The 18,109-nt window shown below is 44.3% G+C and overlaps 1 protein-coding gene across 8 annotated transcripts in view; it reads left to right on the top strand.

Annotated features, from left to right (window-relative positions):
* Positions 1-18,109, top strand: part of STARD13 (StAR related lipid transfer domain containing 13) — a 270,950-nt gene that overhangs the window by 236,569 nt on the left and 16,272 nt on the right. For all 8 annotated transcript variants that reach the window (XM_053563160.1, XM_053563159.1, XM_053563157.1 and 5 more), the window contains 4 exons: positions 5,525-6,885; positions 8,361-8,534; positions 9,652-9,811; positions 17,767-17,965. In XM_053563160.1, the coding sequence (XP_053419135.1) occupies positions 5,525-6,885; positions 8,361-8,534; positions 9,652-9,811; positions 17,767-17,965 (1,894 nt within the window). The remainder of the gene's footprint in view (positions 1-5,524; positions 6,886-8,360; positions 8,535-9,651; positions 9,812-17,766; positions 17,966-18,109) is intronic.

The following is an 18,109-nucleotide window of genomic DNA, read 5'->3' as shown; positions in this document are numbered from 1 at the left end:
AATAATGTATATCTAAAATATACAAGGTCCAAATTGACCTTGCCTGGTCGGTTTCCTGGAAATACCGAGTATCATAGAGAAACGAACCTTAGAAAGTATGTTGACTGTTGACTGAATGAAAGAAGTGATTTTAAGGTAATTTGAAAGCTTAGGGTATTCCTTTGTAACTTTCATTCAAAATGAAGTTACAGTATCAATTCGTTTTTAAAATGTATCTTGGATCTTTTATCACTGGCCAGTCTCTACAATTATAAAGTTATAAATTAAATTACCCTTCTATGAAACAATGGCTTCTTTGGGGTGATAGCTGGTAAATGAACCTTGAATTAGCACATGTTGTAACATGGGCCTGCCCTGCGCCAAGAGTATGCAGCTGTCCGCAGGTGTGACCCACCATTCAAATTCGCCTGCACCAAGACTGGTCTCTACCCTGTTCAGCAAGGCAAGTCCGCTGATCACTAGCTTGGATAGCTCAGCCTTGTCAAGTGGTGATAAACAGTGGGAGCAAACAGTTCTTACTCTCAATTCCCGGTTTCTAACTCATTAAAGACTTTTGAAGACTGGCAGTCCCCTGACCACACTTTGAGTAACATTGTCTAGAGTTCCTCATTTCTATATCAAGTTATTAGTTCTTTCCTTCATCCATCACAGAAGGCTGTGATTCCTAGATCATTGACCATCCTGATGACCTGTTCTCCAGAAATGCACCTTTTAAAATACGGTACTTAGAGCCAACTGTTCCCCATATATGTGAGCAGTGCAGAATACGATGGGCTCTGACCTTCTGAGTCTTGGGATCCTGAGGTTAATGTCTTTGTTTGGTAGCTGTATGGCATGGTTAAATCACATTGAACTTACATCTTAACGGAAAAGGCTGTTGGACTAAGTCCCATTAATCCTGCAGATCCTATAGTTGCCTTTTGAAGTTAGGGTCATTATATTTTACTTTATGAATTTCATCTTATTTATAGGCCATCCTTCAATTCTGTTAAGATCCTTACGTAGCTCTATATTGCTACTCTCTAACAGCAATAATTAGTTTAAATCCATCACTTTAAGGTTTATGTGGTGTGTTTTCCCATATCATCTCATTTGGTTCTACTGACAGCTGGGAAAACTAAGCCTCAAAGATCCCTTATTGGATAACCTTGTGCCATCTTTATACTTTAAAAACCTGGCTCATCCAGATTATTTTTAAAATGGCCATAACCTTGAGTCATGCCTCCAGAACCCCTCCCTCAGTTGCTTATATCTTTTGGTCACACATTTTGGTGGAATTACTCAACCATTTATTTACTAACAAAACTCCAGCACTGTTAGCCATCCCGAGCACAGCAAATCACAATACTGTCAGCTGTCTTGCTGAAATGCTGATGTTCTAGGCCCATGATATGTCCATGGTCTTCTAAACCACTGAGATAGAATAAGGTTAGTTTGGCATGTCTTTTTTCATCATAAACACATCTGACTCATAGAGATATCCATTTTATATTTCTTTTTTATTTTATTTTTTTTATTAAATCACAGCTGTGTACATTGATATGATCATGGGGCATCATTCACTAGCTTCACAGACTGTTTGACACACTTTCATCACACTATTAACATAGCCTTCCTGGCATTTTCTCAGTTACTGTGTCAAGACACTTACATTCCACATTTACCAAGTTTCACATACACCCTTGTAAGATGCACCGCTAGTGTAATCCCACCAATCCCCTTTCCTCTACCCTCCTCCCCCCACCCTCCCCTCCCTTTCCCACTTCCCCCTATTCTTAAACCTAAGCTATAACTGGGTTATAGCTTTCATGTGAAAACTCTCAATTAGTTTCATAGTAGGGCTGAGTACATTGGATACTTTTTCTTCCATTCTTGAGATACTTTACTAAGAAGAGTACGTTCCAGCTCCATCCATGTAAACATGAAAGAGGTAAAGTCTCCATCTTTCTTCAAGGCTGCATAATATTCCATGGTGTACATATACCACAGTTTATTAATCCATTCGTGGATCGATGGGCACTTGGGCTTTTTCCATGACTTAGCAATTATGAATTGGGCTGCAATAAACATTCTGGTACAAATATCTTTGTTATGATGTGATTTATGGTCTTCTGGGTATATGCCCAGTAGAGGGATTACAGGATTGAATGGCAGATCTGAATAATCACAAATTATTCCATTTTAACCTCAAAAAAATTATCAAACAAATGAAATCTGATAATCTCTTAGACCAGTGATTTTTCAACCCTTTTTAATCTCATGGCACACTTGAACCTATACTTAAACTTCCATAGCATACTTAAATTATGCTGATCAAAAAAAGACTAGTGTAAAGACTATACTTTCTGTGCTAGGAACTCCTTTTGAAAATAATTTAATAAATAATCTTTAAAACTTTTTGTGGCACACCTAAGATCCGCTCACAGTACAGCAGTGTGCTATGGCACATTAGTTTAAAACGACTGTCTTGGACGATCAGTACACTTCCACAAATACTGTTGGGGGGGTTGCTATAAGCCTGAGTCCGCTATGTCCTAAGTATATAAAAAATTTGAATACTACATCAGTGTATTGTTCATACTGTAGATGATGGACCCTTGGTGAGCTGTCAGATGAATTTGGTGGGTTGCAAATAACATTTAAAAAAATCAAAACAGACTAAACCAAACTATAAAATAATGGAATAAAGGCAAACAAGGATAATTATTTTAGCATGAGTTTTTTTTTTATTTTTGGCTTTAGTATAATCCATATGCACGCCCTGAATTGTGATGGAAAATTGGGAAATGTATTTCTTATTGTGTGTCCCTATCAATAGTTGGAAAAATCCAGAATTAGTGAAAGAAACAAGACCATGTTGATAGCCTTTGGGACATACTACCGTAATTATCCATTCAGGGTGCCAAAGGAAAACTGGTGTTTTTTTCTTTGTTTTGTTTCATTTTTTATTGCTTTGGTTTTTGTTTGTTTGCTTTGGTTTGAATGATCTAAATACTGCAAAATCTTCCTGAACGCTTTGTGTTTTTTCCCAGGCATTTGCCACTTTTTCACATGCCACAGTTGGGCTGCAAGTATCTTCCTGTTGGCCAAAGCCAGTATAATAAGCTCCCAGAGCCCTGCAGACAGGGCCAGGCTTTCATGTGCAGGCCACAGTGCCTGACTTGGCATCTTTTCTCAACCAAAATAAAGGAGTCCTTATCCAACTAGTGTGTGGTTCCCTAGCATCAGTAACCAGGACTGAGAGGAGTAGTTGGAGCCAGCACTTAAAGATCATAGTTTCTATATTAAAATATCTGTATTTTCTTTAAAAGCATATCCTTCTTTTGCCTTCTCAAAAACTGCTTACCAAAGGGCATTTTTCTGATGCTTACTTAATATTAACTTCTCACTAGCTTCCTGAATTGCAATATGAAAATCCTGTAAACCCAACCTTCAGCCTCTCATGGTGGCTTGTATACAAGTGGCCTTCGGATATTGGGTTTTATCATATCAACCACAGGGAAAGAGGAAATAGAAAGTCTACCACTACTAAGAAAATATATTTTCACTCACCATCCCAGAACATCCCAGAACATCCCTTTGTTCACTTATACAATTGCAACTTTTCTAAACTCTTTCACCAAAGCTTAATACAACTTTTTAAAAATCAAAGGTAATTTTCCATTGTGATGTCAAAGCTGTAGAATTCTGGGGTCCAGGGGAGGATTGTTTGTTTTTAAGACAGAGAATCTCTCTATGGTTACCCAGGCTGGACTCCTGGGCTCAAGGGATCCTTGCACCTCAGCCTCCCGAGTAGCTGGCATTCCAGGTACGCACCACCACACCTGGCTTCAGAGGTGTGGAATGTTTGTCAGTGCTTTGGCTTTGCACTTTCCTCCACCTTAGGTTTGAATGCTTGAATTTGTCACTTAGCCCAATCTTACAGGAACTAAATTTTGAAGGAATAAGCAAGAATGGGAATATCCCAACACTTATTAACTGCACGTCTGTTTGCTTTTCCTTGAAAACAGAATATATTGCAGGATTAAGGAGCATTAAATATGTAAAAAGATGGGTAAGCAATTGAAGAAATATTGAAAAATAAAAAATAAACAAATAATCCTCAGTAAGAGAGGAATGCATTGCCTTATCTAATCCCCTCAGCAAACCCACGAAGCAGGATGTGTTTTTAATTTCATGTTATAAGTGACATCAACTTTAGAGAGGGTATACCACTAACTTGCAGAGAGTCACATAGTTCTTACCTGGTACCAGTAATGGTTGGAACCAGGTTTTACAACTGAATGTTCAAACAGAATAAAATAAACTCAGTCTAATTAACAAACAAAAAATAAGACATTATTACGTGCTTGGCATTGGGGAAGACAGACACATGAGTAAATGTGTTGTAGACAGGTCAGAGAAACGGACCCTGCTCTTAATGATCTCGTCCCCTGTAAGCTGAAAAATTCTCTGGTAATATTCAGATGGTACTCTGGAAAGATGTTGAGATGGGAAAGATTCTAGCCACTGTAATAGACCCAGAGAGAGGTGACAGGGGCCTCCAGGAAGGGAACAAAAGCAAAGATAAAAATAAGGGAACAGATTTGCAAATCATGTCAGAGTTGGGTCTTGGTGATATGTATCTGACAATTTGGTTTGTTTTAGAAGAAAGTTACATGTCCCAGGTCAGGTTTTGCTAGGCCCCAGGATGTGCAACGATAAATAAGGCCATCTTTGGCCTCAGGGAAGACAGGCTCTCATCTTCCAGGGACTGCAAATTCAGGCAGAAAGCAGACAGCGAAGGTGAATGTGCGCAGGGCAAAGTGAGAAACAGCCCAAGGGCACGGGAACTGTGGAGGCCACCAGGAGGTGTGTGACCCGCCAGAGGCATCCAGATTCCAGGTCTGATCAAACAGGGTAGCTGAGTGGACGCTCTTCAAATAATGCTCCCTAAAATGACTCCCAAATTGCTACTTAAAGAAATTCAGGAGATAATTTTACCATCAGCTAATACAGGAAACAGACAATAAGAATCAAGTTTAGGAGACTCGGTTAAAGTGTGTTAGCTTGAGGTATGTGGACATCAAGGTTCAGAAGATGGAAGCTGGACGTACGGTCCCGGCAGGGCTCAGTGAAGAGGTTTCTGGAAAGCAGTCAGTGCCTTTTATGGCCTGAATTGAGTTTCTTTGTGAAAAAGAGGACTGCAGGTGTTTTATATTTAGATGTCTAGTCAGATGGTGATTACACCCTCTTTGTAATCAGTCGGAAAACTTCTCAAAGAGGAAGGAAGGATTCAAACACTCCATGAAAATGGAAGGGAAGAAAACTTGGCAAGTTGAGAAGAGGTCCTCTGACCACTGGGGAGGACAGTGAAAGTGGTGGGAGGACAGAGAAGAAGTTCCCAAGAGGCCAGGGGAACTTGTACACCAGAGCACTGAGTCTGGGGAGCTAGAGGACCATGCCAGCTGTGCTGCTCCCCCAAAGCTCCTACCTCCCGCTACCACACTGCCCAGAAATGACCGTTTTCCTTGATGTTTTGCAGGGTGACGACTCCGATGAAGAAGATCTTTGTATCAGCAACAAATGGACTTTCCAAAGAACCAGCCGCAGGTGGTCTCGTGTGGATGACCTCCACACACTATTCCCTGGAGGAGACAGAAATGGGTCACCGGTAGGCACTGGGATGAAGAACACACCCAGCAGTGAGAGCGTCCTCACAGACCTGAGTGAGCCCGAGGTCTGCTCCATCCACAGTGAGAGCAGCGGAGGCAGCGACGGCCGCAGCCAGTCAGGCCAACTCTGCACGGACAGTACGGCCATGCTGGACGCCCCGCCGGCCAGCAGTGGCCTCCCCCCATCCCCCAGAGACATCTTCCACCACCCTCTCCACCCCAAGAATGAGAAGCCCTCCAGGACCAGGGCCAAATCATTTCTGAAACGCATGGAGACGCTCCGAGCCAAAGGAGCACATGGAAGGCATAAGGGCTCAGGGCAGACAGGGGGCCTGGTGATCAGCAGGCCCGTGTTGCAGCAGGAGCCAGAGTCCTTTAAGGCCATGCAATGCATCCAGATACCAAACGGAGACCTGCAGAGCTCGCACCCAGCTGCCTGCAAGAAAGGGCTTCCGTGCTCCGGCAAATCGAGTGGCGAGAGCAGCCCATCGGAGAACAGCAGCAGCGGGGTGAGCACGCCGTGCCCGAAGGAGCGCAAGTGCCATAAGGCCAGCAAGCGGGGGGGCATGTACCTGGAGGACCTGGACGTGCTGGCGGGGCCGGCACCACGGGGGGCTGGGGACCAAAGCCACGCACACGAGTTTCATTCCCAAGAGAACTTGGTGGTGCATATTCCCAAGGATCACAAACCGGGAACATTCCCCAAGGCACTTTCTATTGAAAGCCTCTCTCCCACGGACAACAGCAGTGGGGTTAACTGGAGGACAGGCGGCCTCTCCCTGGGAAGACAGCAGGGCCCTGGTGCCAGGGAGCCAGGGCTCACAGAGTCCTGCCACAGAGCAAGCCGCGTCAGCATCTATGACAACGTACCGGGATCCCACCTGTACGCCAGCACAGGAGATCTTTTGGACTTGGAGAAAGACGACTTCATCCCTCCTTTGGATGACATCCTGCAGCATGTCAATGGGCTCCGGGAGGTAGTAGATGACTGGTCGAAAAATGTCTTGCTGGAGCCGCAGACTCATGAGGCATTGGTTGGGGAGCCAGGTTTATCCCCCTTTCCGTCTCCTAATCAGATCACCCTAGATTTTGAAGGAAACTCTGTCTCAGAAGGTCGGACAACACCCAGCGATGTGGAAAGAGATGGGACATCTCTGAATGACTCTGAGGTCCCAGGGGTCAGAGAGAGGAGGGATTCTGGTGTAGGGGCCTCTCTGACCAGGCCAAACAGGTAGGTGGCAGCCTTTTGTGAAATAATTTGTCACCCAGTTTGTGCCTGGCGCTATTCTAACCGATATATGTGGTTAGGAATTATTTGAAAAGAAGTAGTATGTCTTTTGTACTGACCATGGTGATTGAATCCATGTTGACCTGCATTTATTTTTGACTGTTTACCCTGCATTTTGATCTTAGTTTGGGGGGGTTGGGGGTTTTAGGTGGGGTTTTTTTGTTTGTTTTTTGTTTGTTTGGAGACAGAGTTTTTCTCTGTTGCCCTGGGTGGAGTGCCATGGTGTCAGCCTAGCTCACGGCGATCTCAAACTCCTGCATTCAAGGGATCCTCCTGCCTCACTCAGCCTCTCGAGTAGCTGGGACTAGAGGTGCCCACCACAGCACCTGGATAATGTGTGTGTGTTTAGAGATATGATCTCCCCTGCTGTTGCCCCCTCCATGATCTCAAATTCCTGGCCTCAAGCAATCATCCCACCTGAACCTCCAAAGTGTTAGAATTACAAGTGTGAGACACTGCCTGGTACCCAACCCCTAGCCTAATCTTAGTTTTATTCAAAAAAACAATGTTTTGAGCTTCTTATATGCAAAGCACTATTGCAGACATTTTTTATAGAGAGGCCTGTATAACTAAGACCCCATTTTTATACATGGGCTGTTCTCATGACCTGGCAACAAAATGTCTGTACCTCAAAATTTTTTAAATGTTCTTAATACTGTGAGAAATTTCTGTAGCCTAGAGTGTGCACTTTGTGGGTTTGTTTTTGCTTTAAAATGCTGATTACAAAGTACATATGAGGGCTGTCAGAAAGTATCCAGCTGCATATGTCCATTTCCGTAATACCTGGCTGGATGCTTCCCGGACAGCACGTGTAACGCCTGACTCACACAGACCATTTCAGGAGCCCGAGAGGCCCTGACGACTAGGACCAGGACCACTGCGCATGCCGTGGTGTTTCTAGTCGAGGCAGGGATTGATGTGTCCTGGAGCGCTCCGATGTGTCATCACACTCTGTGCCTGTCACCATCCTGCTCCATCTCTGCCCCAAACATAATTACAGCCTGGAGGCATAGCAGGCCCCGAGCATTTGTGGGGCCTCCCTGTCTCTCTCTGCCTGTATCTCTCTCCCCTCTCTGTCTCTCTGACTCTCTGTGTCTCTCACATGCCCACACCCTCACTCAACTGCTTTCAACAGTTTGGGAACAAATGTGGGAACACGCAAACAAAATGTTTTATGCCATTTATTTAAACCTCCTCATAAACAGATAATGAGACTTTTCCTGGGTTTATCCAACTTGGGGGGAAACAAAATCATGTGTGTTTATCCCGCGCACTTGTGTCTTCTGTTCCATTTGCTGGGTGGTGTCCTTGGCTCAGAGACTATTTTGATGAAGCTACTTATGTATTGGCAATGTCCATTGTCTCCCGAGACCAAGTCCACTTTGTGACTGGCTTCTCTGACGCTCTTTCCGGTCAAGGCGACTCCGGTGGAACAGTTTCCAGCTCTCCCACCAGCCTCGGCTGGCCCCAGCGTCGCCTCACATCAGCAGCCAGACGGCCGGGCAGCTGAACCTCCTCCAGCGCTTCTCTCTGCTTCGCCTTACAGCCGTCATGGAGAAATACTCCATGTCCAACAAGCACGGCTGGACATGGTGCGTAGCAGGTTCACCTGGGCGGGTACCAGGCTGGTAGAGCTAAGGCACAACTGCAAAGGCTTCGGTGTTGGCCTCCTGCCTTCTGGAGAGCCCGTTCATTGCCGTCCCTGACGATCTCGGTGAGGTGATGTGTGCCGCTCTGCCAGGCCGAGGGAACATGCGAGCTCTCAGTTGGTTTCCAGGGAAGGTAGTCAGGCTCCAAGAAAGAAAGAAAAGACAAGTAAAGCGTGATTAATGGCAAACAAAGGAAATAAAAATAAACTTGCCATAAAATAATTCTGGCAGTTTGCAAAGAAACATCTGTCACTTATACCTTCTGGCCTGATGCAGAGCTCACCACGTAGAGTATTGGTTCATTCAAAGACCATTTAATTCTTCAAATTCATTCCTGCTTTTATTTCAGTGGCAAATAGAATCAGGACTATGCGGTAAACCTTTGTAATAAGGAATTGACAAAAGCCTATGTTGAAACTTGAATGTGGACCTGTTGTACATGAGCTGGTAGATTTGAAAAAATACAAAATGTGTCAGTAATTGCCTGATGTTATATATTGTGAATATAGAAAAATCGATGGTGCTTTTATAAAAATAATTTACAAGGTTATAACCTGCATGGCCAAATCAATACAGGCTTATGTATTAAAATTTTTTTAAAAAAGAGCAACTGGCATTTATATATCTAGAAAAGTAAAGATATAGCCAAGAAATAGGATTCGTCTTGTCTCTTCTCCTTTCTCCCCCAACTCCAACCAAATTTCTTCTTCCTGCTGTAATTTTAAATCTGCTGTGTTGTGTTGGGGACTTTTGGGTGTTCATCACTTGAGAGATGCGTCAGTCACAGTTAAGTTGGAGAGCTGTCCACTTGACTTGAAAACAGAGCTACAAATCCAGTCTGTTAATGTGACTCATGCTGTTTGGTAGTTACAGACAACGCATAGCCCAGGGCCCCACTGCTATGTGGTGTGATTCATACAGAGAGAAGGTTGAATTCCCTGTGCCTATCAGGTATTCCAAGAAAAGCCTGGCTTCCTTCTCTGTTGCTCCCTCACTTCCCTGGCCTTTCCCTCCACAGTGCCACAGAGGCCTTGCCTGACCTGGTTTCTGTGCATTCCAGGTCAGTTCCAAAGTTCATGAAGAGGATGAAAGTTCCTGATTACAAAGACAAGGCTGTCTTTGGCGTTCCTCTCATAGTCCACGTCCAGAGGACGGGCCAGCCCCTGCCTCAGAGCATCCAACAAGCGCTGAGGTATCTGCGCAGCAACTGCCTCGACCAGGTAAGGCTGCCGCAATGCCAGAGTGAGTCAGGGCCATCCGGGATCCGTCAGGATGGGCCTCACCAAAAATAAAAGACACTGTGACCCTTTATTTGGCAGTATTTAATTTGAACAGGCTACATCTTTGTGAAGCTATTTGAGGATATTTCCTCCCTGGCAACTGAAATGACACCCTGGAGTGACTGCAGAAAGTTAATGTTTATAATAGTTTGTTCCTGTGATGTCTGATTTGCATTCCCTAGAAACTGGGAGTTAAGTTATGTGCATTTCCTTTTTAATTACTGTTCCAATCTCACCGTTGATTTCACAGCATTCTTTTATCCCTGTTACACTATTTTTGAAAACAGAATTAGGTTTTCGTGTCTCCCTTTACTAATTTTTTTGAAGCAGCACCGTGAGCAAGAAAACTTAAACCAGAGACAGACATTTTTTTAACATCTTTTTAAAATGTGCAAGTAAACTATGAAAACAGTCTCTGCTAAATCAAATATCGCCTCTTTTTATAGAGTTGATTAAATGTTCAAGCTAAACAAAATACCCAGAGATCATTTTCTGCCTCCGGGACTCTTTGGAGACCACCATAATGGTGGGCTGTGAGAAGTCCAGAGTGCAGTCAGTCCATCCTGCAATTTACAAAGCAAAACCTTTGTTCCTTTGAAATAATACCCATTCGTTTCTTAGACATTCTGTCTAAAGTAAAAGCCAGGTTCTTGATTTATAAATTGCAACCTGGAGTAGTGGGGATGTTTTCAGGCGCGTGTTCTATCAGAATTCTATAATATTCCTTGTCCATTGTACTCTTTAATCCTGGACCAACCTGAGGATATTTGTATTTTTATTGTATTTTTATTTGTATTTTTATTGCTTGACCCTTGGCCTTAGGCTCAGTAGATAGGAAAGAGCTAAACTAAATGAACTCAGAAATCCTGGCTACGATGATGTAGAGACCCCAGTACTGAGATCACACTTCAAGTCAGGCTGGTCTCTTGATGAATCCATGTATTAGTTTTCAGTGGTACAAAATAGAGGCAACAACTTTTGAAACCATCTCTGGATGAACGGAATGCATCATCCCCTGTGGCCCTTCCCACTTCTAATTCAGAGAATATCCACATATTCATTTTCCTATACTTAGATGCCCTAGAGGAGGATGGGGTGGCTGCTGTCACTGTTGTTGTGATGATGGCTGTTTTCTTTGGAGAAGTGTCTTTAATATAATAGTTTCCCACTTATTTCTTAGCTATAAGGGAGCTTTTGTTCATGAGATGCCTCAACAGTAACTGACTTGTGAATCACGTCCTAATAGAATAATTATTCGATGAACCTGGTTCGTTAAGCATGAATTTTGATTTCTTTTTAATTTTAGAGAGTTTATCAACAACATGCATTATCCAAAGTTAATATTCTGAAAGTGTTTTCCTGAAAAAAATTTTCAAATAAGTAGACTCTGGTGAATACTTGGGAATGGCCACTCTAGTCTCTTTTCCAGTGCTATAAGTATTACAGCCGTGCCCTTCAGCATGAACTTCATGGCCTCTGTTGTACTTGTTTGTGGTGGTTCATTGGTCCAGACCCAGGGCTGTGTTTTACAGAGTTGCCTCTTATTCAGACACCTGTTTCTCCAGGCTCTCGGTTTCCGCAAGGGTGTGCATCAGACTCACCTGCCTCCTGGCTCGCTCAGAGCCCTTTACCAAGCACAGAGAGTATTTTGCTCCAAAAGCATAGCCAGCTGATTTAATCAGCAAAGCTTCCATGAGAGGAAACAGTGTTGTTCAGGAATGCCTAAAGGAAATGCAGCCTATCTAGGTGGAACCGCTCTGACTTCCTGGCGTGCCTCCGATGTTTCCAGCACTTGTACTAAGTGCACTCTGTTCTTTGTCTCACTTAATCCCACGCCCACCCTGTGGTGTGACGCCCGGGTCACGACACTGGAGCCAACACCTGCCTGCAAAAACCTGCTCTTCCCTGGTGGGCTTCGTGTGATGCCAGCTCCAGCACTGAGGGATGCTTTAAGAAGTGCCCTGCCCGCCTCATTGATGAATTCGCTGTCAGACTGTGAGGCATTTGTGTGATGTAGTGTCTTTCTATGAAAATGGGAGAACAATTATTTTCTCTGGCCTCAACATCCGAAAGCATTATGTTTCTTTCGGACAACTGGTCTGTTTTTTTCATATTACCGACACTAAATTCATTCACTTCAAGGTGTTTTCCTCTCTGTATTGGCTGCTGGAAAGCTTGGAGTCAAATATGTTGTGCCTGTACTAAATATACGTAATTTTTTGACATGAATTTTCTGCATCCACCTCATCCCTGGTTTTAGCTACCCTTTTCTAGCTTTTTCTTTTGCCGTAATTTTCTCATCTACTCTCTTTTATTACATTTTTTAGGTTATTGTAAGTCTCCTTAAATTCTTCCTTGAACAAGCTTGGTCATAAATAAATAAATGTTTATTTATTTATTTATGGAAACATCGGAGGCACGCCAGGAAGTCAGAGCGGTTCCACCTAGATAGGCTGCATTTCCTTTAGGCATTCCTGAACAATTCCTGAAACATTCCTGTTTCCCCGAAAATAAGACAGTGTCTTATTTTAAGATGTGCTCCCAAAGATGTGCTAGGTCTTATTTTCAGGGGACGTCTTATCTTTCCTATAAGTAGGTCTTATTTTCAGAGGATGTCTTATTTTCAGGGAAACAGGGTAATAGTGCTGTTGCTCTTACCACCGAGTCTTTAGTATAGAATGTAAACGGTTTCTGCCTTCTGTACCTTGTGAACAATGTGTAACACGAGTATTACTGCTGTTACTGAGCCCAGTCTCCCTTTTGAAGCAAAAGTCCTATAAATAGAAGGACAGTGGGCAGCAAAAGCCCCTCCATCCCTGCTTTGGCTTATTCCCAGTGTCCATGTCAATTCTGTTTTATAAATCTGGAAGAAGAATGCCATGCTGAAAAACAATGTGCTGGCAAAGCTTTATAGGAAAAAGACTTATTTCAAGGACATAAATATTGACTCTAAATGTTACCAAAATGGATAAAGCCGTGCTTCTCTTATGTCAGTCACAGAATGTCAAAGGGACCATCAGCACAGCCAGTTACCCCCTTATAACCTCCAGGCCCCTGCCTGGCCCCTATGAGAAAGGAAAGCGGTAAAGGGAATGGGGCAGGGGAAAACTGGAGAAACAACACAGAAAAGAATCAAAGAAAACCTTGCTCAGGACAAAGACTGTCCCAGAGATTTAAGAGCAAAGAAGAGCAAAGGAAAACTTAGTAACTCAGGAAGGGAAATGAAAGTGAAAGAGCAGCCAGCACCCAAAGAATGTTCCTTCTTCTCAAACATTACCTCCTTGGAGTCCGAAAGACTCGGGTCTATGCTGGGCCTTGAGATCTCAGCCTCAGAGTCCCCAGAAGACCAGAACGTGGCCAAAGATCCTGGACTGGGGTGAGGTTCCCTGCAGGGTCATGGCCCTTTCCCCTCATGCCAAGCATACGTCTCAAGCATCAGTGCTCAAGCAGTTGCCCCCAGCTCCACGGGCCGGGAACATTCTCCTATGTGCTGTTTACATCTGAAGCCACACACAATGTCTGTTGCATCCTTGCAGCTGGCTGTGGACAAAATGAGGAAGTTTAGCCTTCAATTAGGAACCATTTGTATTCAGACATAGTAGTGTGTGAGAGAAGCCTTTTCTGTGTTGTCTGAGCTTTTATTTCTGCCCTAAATCAACTGTGTGCAGAGTGCAGGTTATACTCAGGGCCTGATGAATATAAAGTCGCTGTGGTGGGACGCTAAACCCACAATGCTCCAAATAAGAACCCACTGCATGCGCTTTGCTTAGTGTGAATCCTTCTCTTCTGAGTAAAACCAACCTTTCTTCATTAGCTGAGCACATTTCTAAAGAAGAGGAAATGTAAGTCCTGATAAACATCATTAAGTCTGAAAGGATTAGCATAAGCAGGATGCCAAGGAGGAGATTTAATATTATTTAGATGAAATTTGAATTCTAATGCAGCACTCATGCTCAGCTTTCTCCTAATAGAGCAGTAAGCTTTCAAAGCCCAATTATGCTGGGAAGACACTTCAGACTCAGTACAAGTGTCCCCCGCCCTGCTGCCTGTCCTTTATTTGGCCTGGTACCCACGTCAGACACAGTGAGTAATGCTCTGGGCCCATCCATTTAAATCAGACCTTGAGTCCTTGCCTTTCATGGCCAGTTTTTTGGTGGAAAACAAAAGAGAGAGGACAGAAAAAACGAGAGCAATGGAACACCCGTCATTCATCCACTTACCTTTAGGAGGAGAGAGATGCTTATGCAGGATGCTATGCATTGCCGATTTCCATTCTTCCTCTCTAGACAGCGTGTCTGGGCAGTGCAAATTGAGGGGCCCAGTACAAAATGAACGTTTGAGATCCCTTGTTCAGAAAGTATTGAGAGTTTCAAAATAGGGACAGCAGCACATTAAACCAAACAGGGGCCCTGTGTGACTGCCCAAGCCAACCACTCACGGGTGACAGGCAAAGGAGACAAATCAAAGACCTTCTGCTTTCCTGGGGTCTTCTTTATAATGAAGCTGAGGGGTCTGGGGCTGCCTCTCATCAGCTGTGATAAGAAGGAAAAGAAATGGTTTCTTCAGCTCTGTTGTTTGGGTGCAACCAGCACCCAAAGAATGTTCCTTCTTTGCAAACATCACTTCTTTAGAGTCTGAAAGACTCAGGTCTCACTGGGCCTTGAGATTGGGAAAAAATCGCTAGTGAAAAATGCAGATTTTACCCCTGCTTTGGAAACATTTTTAAAAAGAAATGTATATTGACAATCACCCGTGCTTGTCTCTACAAGGGTAAGCAGAGGAAGCTCTCCTCTGGGCTCAGGACCTCTGCGCCTGTGGGCCCCACCGCACGGCTGTGGACTGGTCCTGGTCCATGGCTTATGTGGATCTGGGCTGTACCACAGGAGGTGAGTGGCAGGCAGGCAAGCAAAGCTCATCTGTGTTGACAGCCACCGCCATCGCTCACATCACCACCTGAGCTCAGCCTCTTATCAGATCAACAGCAGCATTAGCCTCATAGAAGCAGGGCCCTACTCTAACTGTGCACGTGAGAGGTCTAGGTTGTGTGTTCCTTATGAGAATCTACTGCCTGATGAGCTGAGATGGCACTGAGGTGGTGATGCTGGGGAGAGGCTTCAATGCAGATTATCTTTATGGAGATTTTTGACTGTACAGATGATAATAGTAAATCACCTGGGGACTCCTATCAAAGCTATCCACCCATCCCCACCCCCACCCCGACATTGGTCCATGGAAGAATTAATTGTCTTCCACGAAAATGGTCCCTGGCCAAAAAGATTGGGGACTGCTGCTCTAAGCCATAAGAAGGACCTTCTCCTTGCTCTGTCTGGGGGCTTTCCACAGCAAGCAACAGAAGCCCCCGTCCAAAATGGCTCAGACAAATGGTAGGAAATTTATGATCTCATGGAATAATAACAAAAAGGCAGGACAGTTCCAGAGTGAGTTTGTTCCTCAGCCCATCGTTACCTTTGAAGACTAGGGTCTGTCCGTCTTCCCGCTGCCACCCCCAGCTACTGCGTCTGGGTTCCGGTCTGATTTGAGACCACCTTTCCTTTATTAGGGCTGGGAAAGAAATTTCCTTCTGAGCTTTGCACAAAAATCTACAAAACTCACAGACATGTGCCACATGCCCTGGAAGACAAAGGTGGGGTGGGAAAGTGATTGTCCGAATTGGAGGCAGAACAAATAAATCCCTGAAAACCCTCTCTGGACATCCTAAGACTGAGATCTAAGTCAGGATAAGCAGCTCAGAGCCCACAGCTGGAAATCTCGAGACACGTCTCAAATAATTAAAATAACAGTATTTGCTGAAAGAAGCATGAAACTTGGAAACTGAATAATACAAAGATAGCATTGCTGGGATGTGTCTGGCCTGCACGTCAGTGTGTACCCAGAAACAGAGGCTGCAAGACACAGTCGGCAAGAGGGGAACGTGCCCAACAGTTTAAACACAAATGCTGGTCTGCTTTATTCTTTACGTAAAGCCCAATCAGCATTTCTCTGCTGATAAAAAAAAATATGTATATATAGGAATTATTCTCTGATGGAATAATGCCGATTCCCATGAGGATAAATATTTGTGAGTCACAGTAAGAACTCACCTGCAGGGCATTGAGAGTCTGAGCACCCCCGTGCAGCCCAGCCTTGCAGTGTTCTGGGTCCTGGGCCTCCCTCCAGATTAGAAAAGTCAAGGATAGGAACAAATTGAAGATGGATCACACTTCAATAATGATTCGTGGAATATCTGGATTTTTTTTTTCTTTTGACAGTATATGCTTTCTTTCCAGTGCCTTTGATGAAATTTGGAGTAGTTGCCAGATAAAGGAAGATAAATTGTCCTTTAGATTCTTCAAGGCAAGTCATCTGAGTATGGAAAAGTTTTACATTTTCTAGACATTCCAAACTTTAAAAAAAAGAAGGTAATTAACATTTTAAGTGGCAGTACACCTGAATATCCTGGTCTGTGGGATCAGGGCGATAAGCCTTGGAATGCAAAGACACGTCACCAAGAATTCTGTTATCAAAAAAAAAAAAAAAAAAATTCTGTTATTGAGCCCACAAAAAGTAGCAGTATATAATTTACTTTAGCTGGTGATCCATGCAGCTGACTGTGCGAAAACTTGAGTATTCCCTAAAAAGCTTGGAATTCTTCCTTTGCTATTCCTGCAATTCAGAAGAATTAGGCTGCTATCCATTTTTAGTTTGAGAAGCTTCTCAGACATCTAACTTGAGTGGAGGCCAGTGCGGCACACAGAGGGGCTGGGAGCTGACTGGAGCTCATTCACTTATCCAGGGGTAGGAGGAAGAGCAGTGGCCCACTCTGCTGGCCACTGCCCACCTGTCAGGCCACTCAAGAAGGCTCCACCTTGCTTTGTGAAGCAGGCCAACCAGTGGGTCACTGCAGAATGATAGCAGTGGAAACTGAGGGTCAGAGGAGCCACCCCATGACTTATAGGCTTTTAAAAATGGCAGATGTATTATTTCACTATAGACCAGGGCCCCCAGAAAAACTCAGTTCTTCTTCTGATAGAGGCACGTGCAGAGGGGGAGGGGCCTGGAGAGCGCTCCAGCTTAATCCCCCTTGGTGCCCTATTGCTCTGTTTACTTGTCAAGCAGGGGAGGAGCCTAAGCCCTAGGATGAAAAGGCATGCTGTGACAGCGTCTTGGAGTCTGATAAAGCGCCACCCAGGAATCGTTCTCACTAGAGCTATAGCGTATACTCATGATAGACAACTAACCAGGTAGGGTAAGTGGCAGGCGTAACAGGAGAAACATAGCTGGTGAGTGGCAAGGATTCCCAAGAAGGAAAAGTAAATAAGACCCTTAAATCAAATTACATGTGCTTATATTATTTTGTTTCATGAACCTCTTCCCCATAAACTCTCCCCGAGAGGAGCACGGGCTGTGGCTGCCTACATGGGACCCTTCCACCCACCACTCGCTTTATTGCCACCAAACCTTCTCAAAATCCCGTGGAAGTATGCACACTAGAGGGCTGGGGGTTTTCTCTGCTCTACCAATAATCCCAGCACCTCTCTGCCTGATACACAGCGGGTATCAGTACTTGGTGAATGAATGAATAAAATAATAGCACCTACAGCGTGATGAGCCCTGACAGGTGACAGCACATTGACCTCTGTCTCCTCATTTAGTCTCCACGACCGTCCTGTGAAGCAGAGTGTTTTGCTTATCTTCATTTTATGGGAGAGGAAGTCAGTGTTTGGCTACTGCCTAAAAGTAGCTACTTGTTTCACCCAGAACTTACTAACGGAGAGGCAGGGCCAGCTGGTCTTGTCCTGGTCCTCTGGCTTCTCGTCACACCCACGGGGCTTGCTGTGGCAGGAAAGTGTCATGGAAAGGCACCTGGCTGACGCATCTGTGTGACTTCTTTTCAGGTGGGTCTTTTTCGTAAATCCGGAGTGAAGTCTCGCATCCACACCCTTCGCCAGATGAATGAAAACTTCCCTGATAACGTCAGCTATGAAGAGCAATCCGCTTATGACGTGGCGGACATGGTGAAACAGTTCTTCCGGGACCTCCCTGAGCCGCTGTTCACTAACAAGCTCAGTGAGACCTTCCTCCACATCTATCAGTGTAAGTCGGATGATGAGACTTGGTGTTTCCACCTGCATCTGTCCACCTGCACTAGAAATAATTCCCTTTAGATTACATTTTATTATACAAATAATACGTGAATTCTTAAAGAAGTATATAATCCTACTCTCCTTCGTTTGATCT

Source organism: Nycticebus coucang, chromosome 15 (assembly GCF_027406575.1).
Source record: "Nycticebus coucang isolate mNycCou1 chromosome 15, mNycCou1.pri, whole genome shotgun sequence".
Lineage (NCBI taxonomy): Eukaryota > Metazoa > Chordata > Mammalia > Primates > Lorisidae > Nycticebus > Nycticebus coucang.
Note: the sequence above shows the minus strand (reverse complement) of the source record. Positions and strands in the feature narration are given on the sequence as shown.